This window comes from Scomber japonicus, chromosome 23 (assembly GCF_027409825.1).
Source record: "Scomber japonicus isolate fScoJap1 chromosome 23, fScoJap1.pri, whole genome shotgun sequence".
Classification (NCBI taxonomy): Eukaryota; Metazoa; Chordata; class Actinopteri; order Scombriformes; family Scombridae; genus Scomber; species Scomber japonicus.
The window spans coordinates 15,495,947-15,517,700 of NC_070600.1; the positions used below are offsets into that span (position 1 = coordinate 15,495,947).

The 21,754-nt window shown below is 39.9% G+C and overlaps 1 protein-coding gene across 3 annotated transcripts in view; it reads left to right on the top strand.

The window, feature by feature from the left end:
• iqsec3a (IQ motif and Sec7 domain ArfGEF 3a) overlaps nucleotides 1-21,754 on the top strand; it is a 108,356-nt gene that overhangs the window by 49,892 nt on the left and 36,710 nt on the right. Inside the window, exons 3-5 of one of the 3 annotated variants that reach the window (XM_053314065.1) lie at nucleotides 9,833-10,020; nucleotides 10,108-10,544; nucleotides 19,632-20,923. In XM_053314065.1, coding sequence (XP_053170040.1) covers nucleotides 9,833-10,020; nucleotides 10,108-10,544; nucleotides 19,632-20,923 — 1,917 coding nt within the window. Of the gene's footprint in view, nucleotides 1-9,832; nucleotides 10,545-19,631; nucleotides 20,924-21,754 lie in introns of all 3 variants that reach the window. The other 2 variants (XM_053314066.1, XM_053314064.1) reach the window with 2 other exon arrangements.

Below are 21,754 nucleotides of genomic sequence, written 5' to 3' on the forward strand. Positions count from 1 at the left end.
AATCTATGGAATGAATCAACAAAGGGTATGGAACAGATAGCCATTTCTGCGTATATGTGAATAATCTGAGGTCATCACGAGGAGGAAGTAGAGGCAACATTGCAAACGATGCCTTCAGAGCACTGAAGCCCTGGCTTTTGACTTGCAGGAAGCATTTTTACATACATTCACCTTAAACTTTGAAACTTTGCCCTTGTTTAACAGCATCTGATATCATAACAATATGAAAATAAAAGGAATCACACAAAGTATTGTATGTTCCCTTTAATAGTTCCAAGTGAAATCTTTGCTGAAAGTTTGATTTTGGTGGAAGGGATTTGGTCCTGCTTGGTTGGCTTTTTTTGTGTGTGGAAAATACTTCAGTAGGCCTTGAAAACTTGGTTTCACATCTCATTTCTCAATAACATTAAATATGAATGAGTATTGGGGAAAAAACACCATCAGGTACTTATTTATTAAGAAGTGAACGATGCAAGGCATCATGGATGTAGTTTGATCAGATTTGGCTGACAGTTGGTTGCCCTGGTAATATAAGCAAACAACCCACCAACTGCCATTACATTTTGATTGAGCTATTGCTGAATTTTGATTAGTGCACAGTAGTAGTGATATCACCCTTTTCCATCTGAGCCCCGCCCACATTAAACCGCTGAGAAGAGCACAGACAAAAACAGAAATGCTTTAGCAAAATCTTCCAGGATGAATAACCAAAACTGTTCTAACTTTGGCAGATTATTTGGTCTTGATTTATGACTCTATCAGCCATAACAAGAAGCTGATTTAGAAAATTGCTTCTTGTGGCCTTTAAGTATACACTGCAGCTCCCAGAGCAACATTATTCTCCTGACACTTCATAAGAGAGATCAAATTACAGTTAACTTACCTCAGCATTTCACAGCCACTGCTTTTTAAACTCCTTTGTTTCACTGTCATGTCTCTATTCAAACCTTTTTGAGCATGCAGCTAACATGTTACTGGGCTGACAACCTGCACTTTGATCATAACTGCTGTGCAGTGAATTGGAGTGACTCAAAAACTGCACTGCCTGACCTATCTGACACTTACAATATCATATTACCCCTTTACCCTCAATAGAGTCGAGACAGGAACCAGCACATGTATTACAAAATAAGCCATATCAGTTCATGTCACTCAAGCACTGTGTAGGCGCCATATCAAGTCATGAAATATAGTGAAGAGAAATATTTGTTATGGGCTTCATCAATATCTCATCCTCTTTCTCTTTAATCCCACTTAGATAATATACAATGTGCCATTGTCTAAGTCTACAGTGTCATTTTGTATTATCTTTTCATCTTAAATTTACATACTTAAAATACCTCACTGCTCAGTTACAAATGTCCTAACAGTTTGTTTATCATTTTTGTTTGAGGCATAAACTGTAATAAACCAAGTGTAGCAAGTTTACAGCAAGGAAATCAGTACAGTTTGTGTGTCTAGTTTGAATAGTAATTCTGTGTTTTGTTTCATTCCTCAAGATATGTCTGAACTATTGCCAGCATTTTTCAAGTTTCTGTAATTAGGCATCACAGAGCTTCTGTCATGTGATCCTTGAAGTATAAGTTATAGAGGCCTGCGCTGCTTAAAGGAGTCATCATGAGACTGCCTGAGGATATATATACACAAATGAAAAAGGAAGGGAGCCAAATAAGGAAAAAACACAGTTATTTCTCCCTGATGGGCCACATAATAGGCAATTAGCTTGTGAAATCATCAGGATGGGGGCGACGGCTCAATTGTTTGTTTCACTCACAACGAGGCAAAGAAGCAGCTGAATCCTTTCTCCAGGCATTGTTGTTCTCAAGCACGCTCTTTCTTTTTTCCTCTCTGTTAGGCGCCCATCAAAGGCTGCTTTTGCCATGAGGTATAAAAATAGAGCTGTGATTCTTATGTATAACAATATGTGAATAAGAAGCAGGGAAAAAGAGCATGAGAAAAGACAATGACGATCTAAAACAGAGGGCATATACTGTATTTGGCATTGTGAAGTTAATAATGTAAGCAGGAAGTTCTCATGTGCTTTACAGAATGTCAGTTTAGGGTTTTGTATGTATGAGTTAAATGAATCTCTTATTATTGTAGAGCAAATTACACACTACATCATTCATGACAAATGTTCAAGTTGCCAAAACAGATTGTTCATAGTGAACAAATCTTTGTATGTCTACCAATCCAAGCCAACCTCTCTCCAGTGACTTCTGTGCAGACCTGAATTACATAACCAAGACTCGATAGTGATCTCACTCTCAACAAGAAAGAGAATAAGGGGATTTCTCAAAGTGATGAATTATTTGTTTAATTTGAAAAATATTCTCAGTAAACATCGTCAGAAATTATGTTTCCTCCAAAAAGCATTTGTAAAGGCAATTTAGTGTATAGAAACATATTTTAAGAGACATGGTGTGATAATACTAGCTTTATTGATGACATTGTTTGACATTGAAGTGACACTGACATATGTTGTGTCTGTCTTTTTGAATCATGTGCTGTGCAGAAGTCCTGGGCCATGTATATATCAGTATACTTTCAATATGTCAGCCATACAGTAGATCTACAATGCAATTTCCAATGCGGCCATCTCTCTCTCTTTCTCTTTGTATCTCTCACTGTCTCTCTCTCCATTTTACCCACATCCCTGGGCAACAGCTTTTTGAAGAGATTCAATAAGAAATCCTTGCATATTTCAGGAGCCCAACCTGTTTTCATACGCTGTGTTCTGTTGATGCTAGAAAGATGTTTTATTGACGTTGCATGGGGATGCCTGTGGTTATATTGGTCTTATATTGTCTTATACTGTATAGTATAAAGACCAAGTGTATATACTTGCATACTGTAGTTTGTCTCTACCCTTTTGGAGTGAACGTCTTCAATCAGTCTTAAAATTCAACACAATAAATGAAGGCTTATCTTTTCTTGCTGCAGGAGGCAAGAACCTGTTTCTGCTACGTCTTACATCAACCAGCTCACCCCATGATACCGATCACTGGCCCTCCATAAAAAAACTGCTTTAGAGACAGATTCTCTGCTATTCTGAAACTGGTCAACATTGATCTCAGTCTTCTTCAGTCAACACCCAGTACTCAGAATATACTGTATAAAAATATAGAATTTAAAACTACTACAGTTTTCTTCTCTGTCTTCCTCCCTCTTGCTAAGTAGTGCTATTTATGAGATATATCTTCCCACCTAAGTGAGTATAGTATTGATTGGCATCTCCATAGCCAATCCATCAGTTAAAGATTGATCACATGGGGTGGGTTGAAAGCACAAATATGATACCACCTATCATGCATCACTGTATGTCTACTCAAGGTGAATTTCATAGGGTGGATTTGGTCATGCTTGGTGTAATTCAGTTTATTTAACCTCTAAAATAAGGCTTCATTAACTCATGCTTCACATGTTTAGACTATTTTTAATGATGTCTAAACAGTGCTCTGAACATGCTTTAAGTCATACACAAGTGCAGATTCTTGGAGAACTTTTTTTCCTCAGGGAAAGAAAAAAGCACAGATAGCCCTATGACTCATCCAATGCCTATCTCATGATTTAAACATGTCATGTCTATATTTGCTAACGATTCTACACTAAAGCTCCTCTCGACGTGGCCAAGAATGTACTGCCGGCTCTCAGGAGATTACACTAATATGCAAAAAGCATGTGAAATGGTTCCTCAGTCCCCTTCTGGACTTCATTGTCTGCTTTGAAAGAGGGCGGCTCTTATGGGAGCTATAGTGCTGCAGATGTGTGTGGGTAGCTCATGTGTTTCTGTTTGACCTTGAAACTGGAAACAGAGACTCAAAGACAAGATATACAATATGGCTTTTTATCTGTTGATGAAGGGGTGCCCAGATGGATGCATTTGATTCCAGAGAGATGTAATTCATTTTTATGGGGCTTTTTTTGTCTCTTTATAAGGGTAATTCTTTTTTATTATTTTATTTATTTATTTTATTATTTTTGAGTGCTCCATGCTGGTTCACTGCTGCCCACGTACATACATCCACAATACACACGCAAAAACATTACCTTACACTCACCTAAGGGCCTGCCTTTGTGTACTGCATTGTCACAAACCTGTGTGTGCTTTGAAATAACATGAAATATGTAGTTTTAATAGCACAGTTCCCTTGTAGCTGTCACGCAGAACAAAGAGTCCCCCTTTGCTCTTTTCTGCATTAATTGGGCAGGCTTATATTGTATGCGGAGCTTAGATAAGTTCATCACTGCTCAGTGTTTTACTTGTAAAAGAGGTCATTTAAAAATATGATTAGTCATGCTAGCAGCATGCTTTACTATGATTGAAAGAGGCACTCCAGTGATTTTTTTTTACTGTACTTAATGAATAAATAACAGTAACTATCAATCAAACAGCGGAAGACTTTTACTCCCTTGCGTGACTGATACACCAAAAATACTGAATCCTGCAATTCCCATACTACAACTTGACTCTCCTTGCCTGTTAAGTGCCCATGCCCCCCCGTAAACTTTATGTCCATTATCCAACTTTATTTCACACACTGTGCCATATTCCCCATAACCAGTAAACTAAAATCAGTACAGTTTCCCTTAGTGGATCGTGGTACACAAATATCAGCATCTTTGGTGTGAGTTAGTCCTTTAGGCTTTCCAAAGTCAGAGCTTTGTCTCTGTGCTTCTGTCACCCTTTTGATCTTCCCCATATCCTCATTCCAAATGCAACACATCTCATGTCCACACAGTCATACCACCTCTCCTGGCAGACTGTCCACTCTCCTCATTGCCCACACAGACACACTCAGGATCTCAAACAGCAGCTCTGACCACTCACACCAGCATATTATTTTTTGAAAGACACAAAATAAATGGAAGTCAGTTAAGTATCCCACCCTGAACTGTTGTAAATACATGATGGCTGAGTTGTTCACAGAGAGGTTAACAAGGAACCGGGTCACAGATAAACGAAAAGAAGGAGGGAATTAACTTATGTACTCTTCTTGATCGCTAACAGTGAAGAAAAATGACTCAAATTGACCTGGTGATTAGAGAGAATCACGGCCTTTTTGATGCTAATTTGCTTAAAGCTGACATGGTGCATTTTTTATCAGGGGTGAGAGCTTCTTAAATGAACTGGAATGAAAATGATTTGCAGTCTGCAGAGAAATGGCGACAGTGTGAAACTTAACAGGAATTTGGGGAACCAGTAGCATCACTGTCGGGGCAGAGGTGTCTTTGTCATCTGGGGATTTTTAATTGTTTGGGAATTCATCAGTGTGAGAGTGAGGTAAATTGGCTGTAATGCAAAATGCTTCTTTTGGCTTGTTTCCCTCCTCAGGTTCAGGGATTTGTGAAGGGAATGTATGCAGCATAGTAACACACACAAACACACAGATATTCACTATTTAAGACCATATACATTTACAATCCAACTTCATCTTTTCCTCTGTATTCTCTCCCCACAGTATAAAATGTGTTCATGTGGCATTAAGTCATGTTTTCCAGCTTGCAGAGATTGTAATGAATTTCAAATACACTTGGATGATGTATTCAGCAAATTTATCCCATATATTACCCTCCCTGTGCATTGGAAGAAAGAAATATGCTTATTTATGCAGAAGCTGCTGCTCTCTAGTCTGCCCTTGTGTTCTGCCTGATGAACTGATTAATTCTCTATGAGGGGTATGAGAAACACATATAGGGGAGTGGTGAGGGAAGAGGGATTTAGCGTAAGTGACAAGGCAACAGATCCCTGCTTGGTATAAAAGAGAAATTACTGTGAGAGGCAGAAAATAGAACAGAAATTGCTTGTTGGCTACAATGATTCCAATATAAATCATGCTTCTATATGGGAAAAACATGACCTCTGTGTCTAAAATTGAAAGAAAACTACTTTCTTAAGCAAGAAATGATAGCTTCAAGCAGCCTCTTCAGGGATCTCATTTGCTATGACTGCTGATGTGGTTTTCCTCACATAATGCCCTCATCAGCAACTCTTTGGCTGCAGTCCACCAAAGGATGATAGACCCTTTGAACCCAGTGGTCACATGGCCCTGATATCTCATCTCTGGTGCTGCACACCTCCACAGTGATGATACAGCAAATGGTGTGCAATCAAGGTTAATGAAAGTCAAAGCAGCCCACAGATTATTGAGTTCACACTGAAAACATAATCATTGCCTGAAGATGGTGGTCGTCCTGTTGGATGTCTTCATCCCCACTGTCCAACAGACTGTGGACAGACTATTATACCCTGTCCTGCAGCCACTCAACCTGGTTGTTGTTTCAATCCAAAATGTGCTCTTAGTCCACTGTTCTGCATGGATAAATCTATTAAATGTGCTCTCCAACCAGCAACCATTATGGCTTAAAGTCGAAACCAGATGCAGATGTAGTTCCTCTGATGAGTGCTGGATGCTGGTTCCAGAAAAACTCCCACAAGAATTTAAGTTCTTATTTTATGTGTTTAAAATGCATGGCTTTATCTGCGTGTTATAAATGCCAATTATTATAAATTCCACAATTCATATCAATATTTAACACAAAACTCAGGCATCCCATTTATTTTCTTTTGCTAGAAATAAAAAGTGGAATCACAACTACATCTTGAGGCACTCAGAAGGCTCTTTAGAGAAAAAACAATACTCACTATAAATGATACACAACATGAACAGCACACAGCATCAACAGATAAACCTGGATTCACACCAAACTACAGTACCAGCTTGTTAGCAATCACAGCAGAGAGAGCGGGAGATGTCAGCAGACACTGTAATTATACTCTTGATGAAACGTACGCTGCGCCCATCTGTCTTCAATACTGACGTATGGAAAAATGAGAAGAGAGAGAGAGAGAGAGTGTGTGTGTGAGGAATGTGAGGAAGAGAGAGACGGCTGGACAGAGAGGATGACAGGAAGCTTGACAAAATGGATGAAAGGAATGAGCAGTTGCTTGATGTGCAGACTGTGTGTGTGTGTGTGGCAGATTTAAAAGTTGGAGAAAAGGGAAGCCATCGTTGAAGTTGTTTACAATAACTCATGCATTACATACAATATACTATACAACAATATACACACACATAAATTATGCAGTTATTCATTTTACATGGGGATTAATTTAATGTTTCTCCTTGCCAAATAATCCTTTATCCAGGTAACTTTTTTCCACTTATCAAAATGTGACTTGAATCCAGTGGCACATAGCCTATTGGTTGTCAGATTATCCCTCAACATAACAAGGGCACCAGAAAAATGCTAATGGGAAAGACCGCATTTAGATTCAAAACGAGTGGAAACATTGTGAGCAGAGATGGAAGGTTATGACTCTCCTCATGAAAGACTTTTTTTTTCTGGGCAGATCTATTTTTTGCACAAGAAAAGCTCACCTGCTGAGTGTAGAAGCAGCAGACTTTATTTCTCTGTTCATTATTCATTACTCGTATGAGTTCTATTTTAGATGTAGCAGACCCAGCTATAACCCGCTGAAGATACTTTCTACTCAAGCGTCAGCGCCGCATCGTGTGATGAAAATGAGAAGGGGGGCCTCCTCTGAAGGAAGGGAAAGCAGACAGGATTTTGCAGCACACAAATCTTTTTGAGTATTTTTATATTTAGATTTAAAGCTGTGTGCACACTAAAACACACTCTGGACCAGAACAGGAAACAAGCAGATATATGATAGACACTTGATACACACATTGATATACAAGCAAATTCTAGCCACAAATTCACACATACAGCAGGTTGGCATGCATCTCTCTACTGTATATGTAGAGATACATTTCTTTACTTGTCTCTGCAACTTTTTGGCAGATAGATAGATAGATAGATAGATAGACTGAAAGTTTGTCATTGCTGTAAAGCTCCCTCCTCCTCTGGGGAGAATCATGCCAATTTTCTTCTGTAGCACTCTGCATATGCCAGCCTGAATGTCCTAATTTTATGCTCACTGACTCCAGTCTTATCGCTGTATCCAATAAGAGGGGGAAAAAAAGTCTTATCTTAATCTTTGTAATAACATGCCTGGCTGTTATCACAACTGCTGTCAACTAGTGTGAAAACCTACCTTGAATTCAAAGGATCTTTCAGGAAAATCTGCTGATAGTTACAACAGCTCTGAGAATACTGCAAACAGAAACACAAGCAGGACGAGGCATTATATATGAAAACTGGGATTGATTGAATATCAATATTGGTTTAACCGTTTCAACTTTCCCAGTCTACTTCTCAAGATAGTAGGTTTTTAGCCACGCTAGCAGCATGGTACTATGGATGGCATTGTTGGTCTATTGGTTGATTCCAGTTCATCACTTTGGTCCAGACTGAATATTTGAACAATTAATATGGTGTGTTCAGACAACACAAAGCCAAACTTTCTCTCAACCCATTCACATGTATTTGACTGCTGGACAAACAGGTCCAAACAGCCCACTGTCTGTTTTTGCCTTACAGTTTCTCTCTTTTGTTGCCTCGTTTATGCAGCAGATTCATAAAGCTCCAGAAAATGGGCAATTTTTTTTCTTTTACAACTCAAATGGACATGTGAGTTAACACGCTACAGTGTTAACACGCTAACACTAAGACGGTGTGCATGGTAAACATTATACTTGCTAAACATCAGCATATTAGCATTGTAATTGTGAATGTTAGCACATTAGCATTTAGCTGTGCAGAGTGTAGCCTCACAGAGCTGCTAGCATGACTGTAGAGTCTAAGTCTTATGCTTATAGTCAACAGCTGAAATGTTAGAGGACAACATTGCACATTTACAAGAAAAAGGCATTTTAAACTGCCAAGTTTGAATAGAAAATGAAAGTCAAACAAGTCAATACATGAAGATGGTACCAAAGAGATCCTCAAACAGCTGACATTTGTTGTCTCTGAGGCCTTGGGCTTAAAAAGATTTTCAAACATCAGACATCCTCCTGTTTTGTAGATTAACTGAGTGATAGCACAGACAACAAGCTATCATAAAGGGCTCACTCTAAATTATACAAATGTAATTTAGCAAATACATGTAGCATGACACATTTTTGCATTTTGGTGTCCTTCCTGTTATGGGTGTGCCTTTTGGTTGATAGATGTAGACAACTTTGCTCTTATCTGTCAATGCTAATGATGCTAGCATGACAGAAGAAGGCCTACACTGCAGGGCCAGGCTCATATTTAATGCATGTATGACTTCATCCTCATAAAAACAACATTAGAGAATATCAGACCAAGAGGAAGTGATTCAACTCAAGGTCAGTTGTCATTTTCTAATAAGACAAAAGTAAAGAATATAGTCTATAAAAGAAAGTGAAGAGGAAGAAAATGGTCTAGATATGGTCAAAAACACATCAAATCTTCTGTGTTATTCGGCTACAGCATAAAAAGCTGCCACCTCCCACACTAATGCTAATACATGCAACATTTCACACATGTAAACAGTCTAAAAGGAATAGAGTCAATTGTATTAGCTGCATGACTGTCCCCCATGTCTCTCTCTGTGTGTGTGTGTGTTGCGTGTGTGTCACTATTGGCTGTCAATTTTCTTGTTTCTTCACATTTCCTCTTCTGAAGGTTTTGCTGCAATATCTATTTTTTTTTCATTTAATCTTGTACACTGTGGGTTTGTCAGCTGTTCTGTGCTGTATATTTTCCTCGTTTTCATTGTCTGTCAAGTATCTAGACAGACAAGAGAGGCAGACAGAACAGAGCAGGTAGCAGAGTGAATGAGATCATACACAAAAAAAAGGGTCAACTTACCACTAACCCAGGCAGCCTGGAGAAGAGGTCAGAGCTCACCACGGATGCAGCAGCAACCTCACTCTGCGTTTTCTCCTCCTTTCTGCAGCGATGACCTTTCTCCAGACTCGTCTAAGGGGGAGGAAGGGAAGGGAGGAGAGGGGGAGCTGCAGAGTGAGGTCCAGTCACAACCACAGCCCCAACAGCAACAACAGCAAGAGACTCAGCCACAGACTGAACCACAGCCACAGCCCCAATCTGAGCCCCATTCGCAACCACAGACTCAACCAGAACCCTGCCCCGAAGCCAAACCTCAGCCAGAACCTGAACCCGAACCCGAACCCCAGCCTACACCAGAGCCTACACAGGAGCTTGAGCCTGAAGCTGAAGCTGAACCTGAGCCTGAGCCTGAGCCTGAGCCTGAACCTGACCCTGAACCTGAACCTGTGCCTGAACCTGAGCCTGAGCCCAAAGTCGAGGCCCCGAGTGAGGAAGCTGCACAGGATGCCCTTAAAGCCCAGTCGCCTACCAGAGAGGAGCACACAGAGGGGGAGCAAGAGAAGCAGAAGACAGAAGAAGATGGGGAGGCAAACAGAAATCAAGAGGGAGAGGATGTGCAGGCCGAGCGACATGAGGGCGAGGCAGCACAGGAGGAAGAGGAGGAGGAGGAGGAGGAAGGGGGAGGAGCAAAAGGAGGTGGGGCAGGGAGGAGAGCCAGTCTCCACCATACGGCCTCGCCCTTGAGGGTGCAGCGCAACGGGGCCGGCTCGCACTCCGCCACCTCCGACTATGAGCTCTCGCTTGACCTCAAAAATAAGCAGGTAGGGTTGTGTTGGGGATGGGTGGGTTGTGTGGGTTGGTGTGTTATTTGGGTGAAGGGAGCGGGAGGGGGAGGGCGGCAAGTAACCTGGCTTGTGTGTATTGTACGTCTTGTGGTCTGACATGTTTGTGATGTTTAGTTTTCTGTCTGAGGTCGAAGACATTTGGTTTGGGGGCACAGCCAGGGTTTATTTCTGTTCGTTTGTCGTATTGATCCCTATTGGCACTTTTAGACTTTCCAAACTGTATCTACTTCCTTTTCCTCTTCACCATAAACCATTATTGTCATTGCCATGTCATCATTTCATCCTAACATGGTTTTGTCTGTCATCAAATTGGGATTGTGCAGGTGTGTATGATCTTACTTAACCCCCAGTTATTGTACTGATGTGGTGCAATTTACAGACGGACTCATGTGCATATGCATACATACACAAGCAAATCATCATACAGTAACATAGAGACAATGTAAAAAAAAAAAGGACAAACATGTATCTGCATGAATAAAAAGCATTTTCATTTTTGTTTTTTTCTCTGCTGCTTTATGATATACAGTGGATGATGAAAAGCCCTAATTTGTCTTTTCCATGGAGAATAAAAGCATGTGAATTATCTGTTCTCATCTTATTACAGCCAGTTAAACTGATTTTGTCCTCTGAGTGTTTGATGCTGATATGTCAATGAACTGTGACTGTATTTGTACATGCGTTTCCATGCTCTCATGTCTGTGTTCTTATCATGCTGTTCATCAGGGGCTCGGAAATCATCCCATATTCATCTCCATTTCAAGGACCATCAGTCATTTGCTATCCATTTTCATTGTCACCCATCTAACCAACATTCTTCTGTCCATGGATCTTCAACCAGGTAAGGCAGCAGAAACCTGTGGGGCTCCTAAGGGAGCTTCTGGTCAATTTTCTACAATTGCAACATAGATTGTTATCAAGGTGAATATATTTAGAGTGATCAGTCGATTTATCGATTAGTCACTCCACAGAAAATCAATGTCTAACTATTTTAACAGATTGATCATTTGAAGGGGCACTCCATCGGTTTTACACACTCAAAGGTTGAAGAATGTCTAATGCGACTTTAGAAGGAGCTTTCCAATGTTTGAAACCCTGTTGATATAATTATAATGCTGTCAGGGCTATCTAGGCTTGGCCTTAAGACTTAACATTTTTAACTGAATAAGGGGGCATTTAAGACAATATTAGACAAGACATTATTAAGTTGCATTATGGGAAATGTAGTCTTTTCTTGGGACTTAAAGTAGATGTTGACCTCTGCTGCTTCAATTTTGACCATTAATAAAACATATGTTTATTGTGAGTTCCCCAGCTCTATGCAAGTGCAACACCAAATGGTTGTTGTGCCATGTTTGAGTAATTTTTAAGCAGGAATATCAAATATTTGCTGAGTCCAGCTTCTCAAATGTGTGGATTTGTGGTTTTCCTAGTTTTATAACATTATAAGGTGATTATTTTTAACTGGTCGACCAGAGCAAGACATTTGAAGACCTTAAACTCTACAAAACACAATGGGCAGTTTCCAATATTTTCTATGCCAATTGAAATCTGCAGATTAATAGACAATGGAAATATCAGGTAGTTCTAGGCCTAACGATAGCAGTTGCATGTCATCCTGGGTTTGTAAGGTCCAATTTTATTTATTTTAATTTATTTCTTTATAAAGAAGCAAAGGTTGCCTACCTGCCTCAAGTCTTGACTTTCAATTCTGTTACTCTAAATGTGGTGTGGCACACTTGGGTACACTAAATCAATAACCCAGAACTATCAGTAAACATAGCAGCACTGGTAGTAAGTGTTTCTCAGCCTCAAGGCACAAGCCACAGGCTGTGAAAGTAAATCTATTTACAGGTGACACAGTTGGTGTCTTTGAATATTTGTTAAATCTAAGGTATGTGAATGAAGAAGAAAAATGTAAGGGGACTTACAAAAAAGTAGTAGAATTCCTAGTAACTGGCCATGAGACAAATTTATTTCAGTGACTTAATTGCTTTATTTCACTCTCTGTTCACTCCATTATCACCAATCTTTCACTTCATGCGGTCAACACTTCCCTATTCGAGACTCTGTGTTCTTTTAACCTCAGCTACTAACCCGTGTCTCCCTCTCACCTCCATTCTCACTCTTTTAATCTAACATCTGAAACACCTCCCTTCCACTATCTCCCTGTCAACGATGCTGGAGATACGCAATCAGCGAGATTGATCTTCTGTCTGTACAGCTGGGGGTGCAAGGGCTTGATGCATCCACAGATCAATGTCAGAGTAATTGGATCTGCTGGGCGATACCTTGATTGCTGTGGAGGAACCTCATGACTAAAGTATTTGAGCATTAACTCACTTCAGGATGAGCGTTCAGTATCCAGAAACCCCTTTACCCCTTTTACTCTTTTAAACGCCTTTTCTAAAATGTTTAAATGACTATCATTACATTTTAAAGTACAGGAATATAATTTACAAATTAATATTGTTCATTTTCCCACACATCGCATGGTTCACAGAAGAAAAAAAACAACTCCAAGCCAGTGGTGGAGTAATAATTAATTTATTCAATTTTATATACAACAAGCCTTTTTACAGCCTGAAAATGATTGGAAAAATGTATGGAGTCAGTGTACAATTTAATGTCTAAATGTCTATTTAATGTCAAATTTACCAGTAAATTTGTATAATATTAAAATTGAGAATTCAAAAATTAATGTGATCAACCAGGATGTATGTGTTTCCAAAATAATACAATATTATGACTATTGTTCATCAAAAATAAAAAAGTTATACCAAAGTGCAGTATCAGATATGATAAACAACAGTCTCAGGGGAACAACGTTAGTACAATTTATATTAATATTCTTCCTCATCTCTGTAAGTAAACACTCAGTATTATCTCCAACGGCAAAGAGTTTGATTCTTTTTTGATTGGGAGGAACAGGACTGTTTAATGGTATAGGGGTTTAATGGGAATTTTGGTATTTTGGAGAACATAGTGTTATTCTAAAGACAAGGTTTAATCCCACTCACGCCACATTTTATAGAAGAAACTCTGCAGCACAGATTATCTTTCTATAAGTCTCTAAATCCAACCTGACAGGAGAGTCCTTCATGTAAACAATTATGTAACTGACTAAAACCATATTTAAAAAGGTTCCCTTTAAACTTTGTTTAAGTGAACTTGTGTTTCTCAGACTAATTTGCTGTCTTCACTTTGATTTACTGAGTCTATTTAAACTCTCTCAGCCAAAGCCTTAAGAATACGCCACTGTATGTTATGTTAAAAAGCTGTTCATCAAATGGAGAGGTCTTGGAAATGTAAGTAATCCATGGTGACTGCAAAGCCTTTTGTTTTTACAGGATGATGAAGTGATGAGACCTGACTTTAAATGACTGCTCCTGCTCCGTAATTGCTCCTAATACCTGCTTGACTAATTGAGGTTCCCGTGAGTCAAAAGACATTTATCTCCATAAAGTGAAAAGTTTAATCTGGTAGTTTGTATTCCCTGATAATTGCACTTAAATGTAGTAAGTAGCATGCAATAAATATCAAACAAGGATCAGGTTATGGTTCAGATATTCTAAGAGAATACATCTGTCTTGCACATCAGTAGGTTTAAACGTTAAGTAGCTTGTCTTAAAACTGTTGATGCAAAAAAGAATGGGTTAGCAAATATGATGACATTGTTAAATAGGTTGCTATTGAGAGCATTGGGGGGGGGGGGGGAAATCATCTCACAGTTTTGGTCATTTTAATTAGACTGTAGTTCTCTTGTTTGACTGAATTAATATAATCCTATTTTTTAAATTAATTTTTAGTTTTGTCTGTCAGAGTCAGTCTGACATTTTGGGTAACTGACCTTGGTCAAGGATGTATCAGCTAAACGGATCACTGTCTTCAGATGATTTTGAGTCTTTTATCGTCGTCTTCATTTTGTAATACAGTCAGCATTAGTTGTGTCCCAGTTTTTCCTGTTATATAATCATCTCGTTAATCATGCAGATGTTTCTATGCTGTAAAACAGTGTGCATTAGCATGGAAGTTCATAATCACGGCTTTGCATTTTGCCCCTCATTGCTGCAGCATGTGAGATCTAATAATCAGTAGCTTTACATGGGCACCAGTCATCACCTTTAGGGTTAGACCCCTCAATCACTATTTTAGTAATGATTGATTCATAGCAAAAGAACAAATTAATAGACAAAATGGTATTTTAAAGAAAAAGTAATACATTTTGGAATTTGCTTGTGAATTAGATGAGTTAGATGAAAAGATTGATACCACACTCACACATCTGTCCTTCAAATATTAAGCCCTAGCCATTAGCCAATTAGCTTAGCTTAACAAAATCCACCTACCAGCACCCTTAAAGCTCTTTAATTAACATGTTTAACAAAATCTTTTAATTTGTACAAAAACCAAAGTGTATACCTTGACTGGGCGCATTGAGTCTTGGCATCGCTGTTAGGTTGCCCGGCAACCTGCAGTAACTCCAGAAGAAAGCAAACAAGTACATTTCCTCAAATGTCAATCTATTCCTTTGTTACTTTATTGTTCAAAATATGTATACATTCATTTTCAAAGTCACAAGCCTGCCCTTTAAGTGTAACAAATTCAGTGCAAATCTCACAAGTAGAACAGTATGTATATGTAGCCTTAACACTGCTATGTTAGTTATAAGTTATAAGGCAGACATTTAACATCAGGTTATATCATAATTTTGTAATATGAATGAAATACTAATGATGGCAAAAAATGTTAAAATCACAAAAAGAAAAAACTTGCAGCTGACCTTTAGTTTGGTGACACATTTACATTTGAAGCACAACCATTTCCAGTCTACAATATATTCCTCTTGGGAAGCTTCTGGGTATTAAAGTGATGCGTTACCAATTTTCAACCACCTTTGTATCATTACAGTGTGGGTAGTCTGTGCAAATGAACAATGTTAAACTTCCCTCTATGTTGCCTGCACCTAAAGGTCCCCGCTCATTTGCCAGCAAAAGTCCACCGGTTGACACAAAATGTATCATATGGCAGACTGTGGAAATCTGCCATAGACTACAATCTACATTCTGTAGTTGTGCCTTTAAGGATGGTAAAATGTGGATCCCTGCAAACACTCCTGCCTACCATGTTACGCTAATAAAGGGAGGGAAAAGTAGACACTAAAATATCATACTACTAAAAATGGCTTCAGCTACTGAGTTCTTCCATGATAAGGCTAGCATAAACAAACCTCTACTTGTACAATATAATGCCAGAGCAGAAATGTTGCACTACTATTACAACTTATGAGGCTGAATACAGTAATGTGGAATCAGACAAAACAGAGTCTGGGAGAGGAAGCGACAGCTAAGCTACAGCCGCAGACAAATGCAGACAAACTTCAGCTGCTAAGTTTCTTTGCGAACACAAACAACAAACAGCTAGCTTTACAATAAAATGTCAGATTGGATATATGGTGGCATTACTACTACAGTTTATGAGGCTGAATATCTTGCTGTTGAATCAGACAAAACAGTACTGCAGAGGAAGTGTCCTTTGTCTTTGGTATTGATCTGGGCGTGAACACACCGTCAGTAGAGTCAGTCAGTCTGATTGGATGAGACGCATGCAATGCATTGTGGCTGTTGTAGGATTCCTCCTTAAGAACAGTATGGAGAATCTACATCAATTTTCTCAGTTTTATTTAGTCATAGGGCACACATGTCTAAAATAATTGCAGATTTCTACTACAGACAGTATGTGACTTATTTCTAAGAATTCATCATATTCACAGTGGTGAAATATTTTATATAGAGACAGAAAAAGCCAAGTTATCTATGTTTACAATCTGAATTCTAAAATCAGCCAGTGTTTCTATTTTATTTCAACTCTATATAATGTGGAAACCATATTTGACTTAACTATTGAGTTAAATATTTACATGCCACCTTTATACCTTTATCCTCCTTTATGTATTCTTTATAAAACCATTTCACCCTTTTATTGTTCACCTTCAACCTTCAAACTTTGTGTTAAATCTTTCATTACATACTCCAATTTTCTCAACACGCTGCACCATTTTGTACTGGATTGTTTTCCACCTTTTATTCTCCTCATTGAAATGGGAACATGGGGTCAGCGTGGTGCTGGTCAGCCCGTCAAAATCGATTTAGAGACCTTGGTGGAACAGAGCAGAGCCACCACTGCATCTCCGGAATAATCTCTCTCCATCAGCGCTTAGTGAAGTGATCAGAGGTAGAACTGACAGTCGGCTAATGGGGGGGATTTTCAGCTGTGCAGCTCTTGGCGCAATCACCCGTGTCAGCATCTTTCGATACCTTACCTGCTCCTCAACACCCTGAGACACTTGTCTTGTTGTGTCTTCAAGTGCTATTCTCATCTGTGTTTTTGCTTTTTCTTTTCTTGACTCTTTTCTGCATTTCCTTTTTATATCATACAAATGCTGGCATCAAATCCTGTTAGCACCCACTTTCATCTTCCTTGTCTTTTTTCATTCCTTCATCCATCATAATTCAGTTTGTCTTCATGGCTGTAATTTCATTTGAATGGCAATGTGTATCAGATAAAGAAAGCAAAGTGACCCAAATGCCTTATTATTTATTTATTTAACTTTTATTTATTCAGGGGGGTTTCTCTGAGAGCAGTGCTCTATTTTCCAGGAATGCCCTGATCACATTCACACAGTTACACTTTCATACCTGGAAGCTTCCCAGTACAACCAATGTCTGATCTGCAAGCCACTAAGCAGCTCCACTGGAGAAGTTGGTGTTAGGGGCCTTGCTCAAGGGCATCTCTGTGGTGGTGATGAAGGAGGGGCAAGCGCTGCAGCTTCACTTTCCCCACCCAGATTTATCTTTCCGACGACCGAACAAGCTTGCTTCCCTAACCTTTAGGCCACCACTGCCCCACAGTTCATCATCCCTGACCCGCCTTACGCACAAGGCAAAACAAACAAGCTCGACTGCCACATTTAATCAAAAGCAGCTACACTGACGGTCCTTTCTCACTTTCAAGGGCACCTCTGCAGTGGAACTCTGAATTTGTTTTAATGAGGGACACTTTCCTGAGTAATGAGGTCAATCATATTACCTCTGCTCCTGTCTTTAAAAAAAAAAAAAACCCTTCTAAAAGGTCTATTTAGGAGTGTGGTAATGTGATATGGCTAACCTTTCATTTTAAGAGCGCATACAGCAATCCTGATTAAAATGTGATGAATATTCAGGGTGACCAGTCCGCAAGAGCTAACAGTGATGTACTCTACTGAGAAGTTGCCATCAGCAGATAAAGTAGAGCTCAAAACTGGTTTCTTATTCAGAAACCACCTTAATATTCTCAGTCCGTCTCACTTTGCTTGCAGAGGCTCTGCAGTGAAATGTAAATGGAGTAGATAAGATGGATTTTCAGTGTCATTCCACTTTTCTAAATAGCTTTGTATGAGATTCTGTTCCTACACTGACAACGGGAGAGGCTGCATCTTGTTGAACTAACCACTTATCACAAATTGCAAACCCTCAAAGCATTACAGCCTATCAGCGCCTTTTTGCACGATCCAATGCGAGGTGGTTGGGTGACTTTGTGCAGGACTTAAGCGAAAGAAGATTAGTGGCAGAAAGTCACACATATGGATCCATTGTGGCCACAGGAACTCTTTGTTCAGTTGCATTTTAATTTACAGGAAGGGTATTTTACTTGGACCAAATCAATCCTTATATACAGTACATCACCCCGATACAAGAAGCCAGCTCCAAATCCTTCAGGGAACTTGGAGGGCGGGAACAACTAGCAGCTTTATTTCTTAGAATGAAATGCTATTATTAATGTGGAAATTAAATATATTTCTATGCAGCATATTTAGAAGATGTACATTTTTTTGCATTTGTAAAGTGACAGTATGACACTGTTTTTCTTTAAAATCTGAAATCTCCTTTGTACACGTGCCCTAAATAAAGTTCAGCAGAACAGAATTATATTCATTGATTTAGACTGAAGGAAAGGATTTCAAAAGATATGCACTACACACAGTGACTTGAGAAGATAAGAACGCTTTCTGGGCACCTCAAAAGATACTGGCACCCTGATTGTTCTGGGAAACTCAAAGAGGTTTCATCTAGTGTTTGAGCTGCTGCCAGATGAGGATGGCTATATTACATCTCTATCTATTTCCCACAGCATTTGAGCGATTTTTCACAGGCAAGATTAATGGCTTGTTCAGTTTCAGACAATTTAAAGTTGTGTGGAGGACTTCTCTATGGAATTTGCAGAGATTATGAGTTCTATTTTCTGAGGAAATGAACAGTTTGTCCAAATGCTACGAGTCAGCTATTACTCTGTACTCTCTTTCAAACTGTGGCTTTGGCCAAGCTGTAAACACATCACAAGGCCACCCAGCAAAATAGAATTACTGAACACATCTGAGGATATCTGAATTTGTAATACTTTATTATTTAATTTCTGCCTACTCTATCCAAAAATTGGACTTCTTTCATCCCTTGGAATTTCCATTTTTTTCCCCCACCAGAATTATTCCCTTCCTCCTCTGCTTTTCAGCTCATTCATTTTCCACCCACACTCCACCTGTTTCTACACCTCTTTTCAGCCTGCTGTTGAAATCATATACTCTTTTCATCTTCCATGTGCCAGTAAGACAGACAAGAGAATATTAAAAATGTTAAATCCTACTAGTGACATGGCATTTAGGCTTCCCTCTTGCAAATATAAATGCCCATAATACATTTAGCACTGGCACAGAACACTCCTTGACCTGTTAGCAAATTAAACTTTGTAACTACCAGTTTTACTGTTCTGCAGTTTCTCATCAATATGCATCACTGCAATACAGTCCACGATTGAGCCCAGAGTTATATTTATACCAGTCATTTTAGATTTCATAAAAATCAATTGTTTCCCTGTATCCAATTTTTCTTCTACTCAGAACTTGCCAAGACAACATTGCTTTTCTGTCACTCATATGTTACTGACTATTATTTCAAATGTTCATAATACAACAGAATTTTCACTAATTTAATATTGTCCTTTTTTATCCCTCTGTCCTGTACTTTCTAGATCGAAATGTTAGAGCACAAATACGGTGGCCACCTCATCTCCCGCCGTGCTGCCTGCAAGATCCAGACTGCCTTCCGCCAGTACCAGCTCAGCAAGAACTTTGAGAAGATCCGTAATTCGCTGCTGGAGAGTCGTCTTCCTCGGCGCATCTCCCTGCGCAAGGTCCGTGTGCAAAACATGGAGGGTTTTTCAGCTGAACGGGCCCTGGCAGAAGGCTGTAACTTGGCAGGCATCCCATTGGTGCGCTCACCATCTCTGCCTGCCACAGTTGGTGGCACCCTAACCGACCTGGAAGATTCATTCACTGAACAGGTCCAGTCACTGGCAAAGTCCATAGACGATGCACTCAGCAACTGGAGCCTGAAGACCATGTGTTCACTGCAAGAGGGCGGCACTTATCAGTTCAGTGCTGACTCCTTCAGTGCAGCAGCAGCAGCAGCTGCTGCAGGAGTAGGGGTTGGAGGAGAGGGAGCTGGTGTGGGAGAGTCAACAATTCATCAAGGGCCGGTGGACCCAAGTGACCTGTCAAGAAGCGCAAGCAAGCTGATGATGGCCTTCCGGGATGTGACAGTTCAGATTGACAGTCAGAACTTCCGTGTTTCATCTTCAGTCATGGAATCGTCCACTTCTGTCACCCTTGGCAGCTGCGTCCAACAAGAGGGAGCCTCTCCCACTGTTACAGCTACTTCCACAACAACAAACTCCACTCCAGCCTCCATTCCACCTTACTTTTCACAAGAACCCCCTCCTCCCCCAGTAGAGGTTCCAGCTGAACCCATAGATCCCCCACCGCCCCCACAAGAACCCCCACCACCTCCAGAATTAGATATAGAAGAAGGCGATCAGGATATTGAATTCCCTGCTCCCCCTCCAAGTGAAGAAGAGTTTGAGGAGGATGAACAACCTCCCTTAACCCCTCTGGACAAAATGGCTGCCCCTCAAAGCCCAGAAGAGGTGGTGGTGCTGCTGCCACCACCACCAACAGATCTCCCTCAGGCCCCTCCACCACACGAGGCTGTACCCTTTGGGAGCTCTCCTGTGGTAGAGCCGCTGGAGGTCAAGAGGTGTGGTTCTGAGATGGCAGACAACAGCTCAGAGCAGATGAGCAGCAGCAGCACATCCACAGAGGCGCGTTCCACTTCTGAAGCCTCATCAAAGGAGGCACTGCAGGCTATGATCCTCAGCCTGCCACGCTACCACTGTGAGAACCCCACCAGCTGTAAGTCACCCACGCTATCCACTGACGTCATGCGAAAGCGCCTCTACCGCATTGGCCTGAACCTCTTCAATGTGTGAGTAACCACTGTAATTCTTATTTTAATTTTTAGATGATTCCAATTGAATGACAGTTGCTGATTTAGACCTGTGATCATTTTAGAAGTGAATTTCCATCAGCATTGGTCAGCCATGATTAGTTGCATTGAAACACAAAATGAATGATCACTAAGAGATTTGGACATGACAACAGTGTCTCGTATTCTCTTTCTTAATTCATTTTAGAACACTGAAATTAACCTTCCTTTCTTTCTTCCTTCCATTTTCTTTAAAAGCAGTACAGTAAGCTAGAGTAGGATTTCAAACTGTAACACACATGTGATCAGATGCTAAATTAGGTCATGTAGAAATCTTTTTTAAAAGACAATACTTTATATACAGTGAGATTTAAAAAGGACTTAAGGCCCAAACTGTTTTATAAGAGTACCTGAAGATGGGGCCTTCTGGACTCAAAGAGCAAAGAAAAGCACTTTCTCTCATAAGTCACCATTGTGCTGAAAGAACAAACAGAATCAAGCCCAAGTCCCAAGGTAGATTTAAGATGTCCTCTTTATTCTCAGAGACACAAATCAGAAAGGGGAAAAAAGAGAGAGGATGAATTATTGAGACCTAAGAGTGTGAAGATGAAATGTGAGTACCTGGTTCAGATGAGATACAGTTAGGAATGACTTAACGTGGGTAGCTACAGACGTACAGTACCCAGACAATTGACAGCTTGCTAAGCCTTGTTGCTATGTCAAATTTGCAGGTCATTTTGAGTGGTAAATCTGCGATAGCAAATTTCTTCAGCTATGGCTAGCTTGTGCAGCTGTTCTGTTTGAATCATTTTAAAACAGTTATCTTTATTC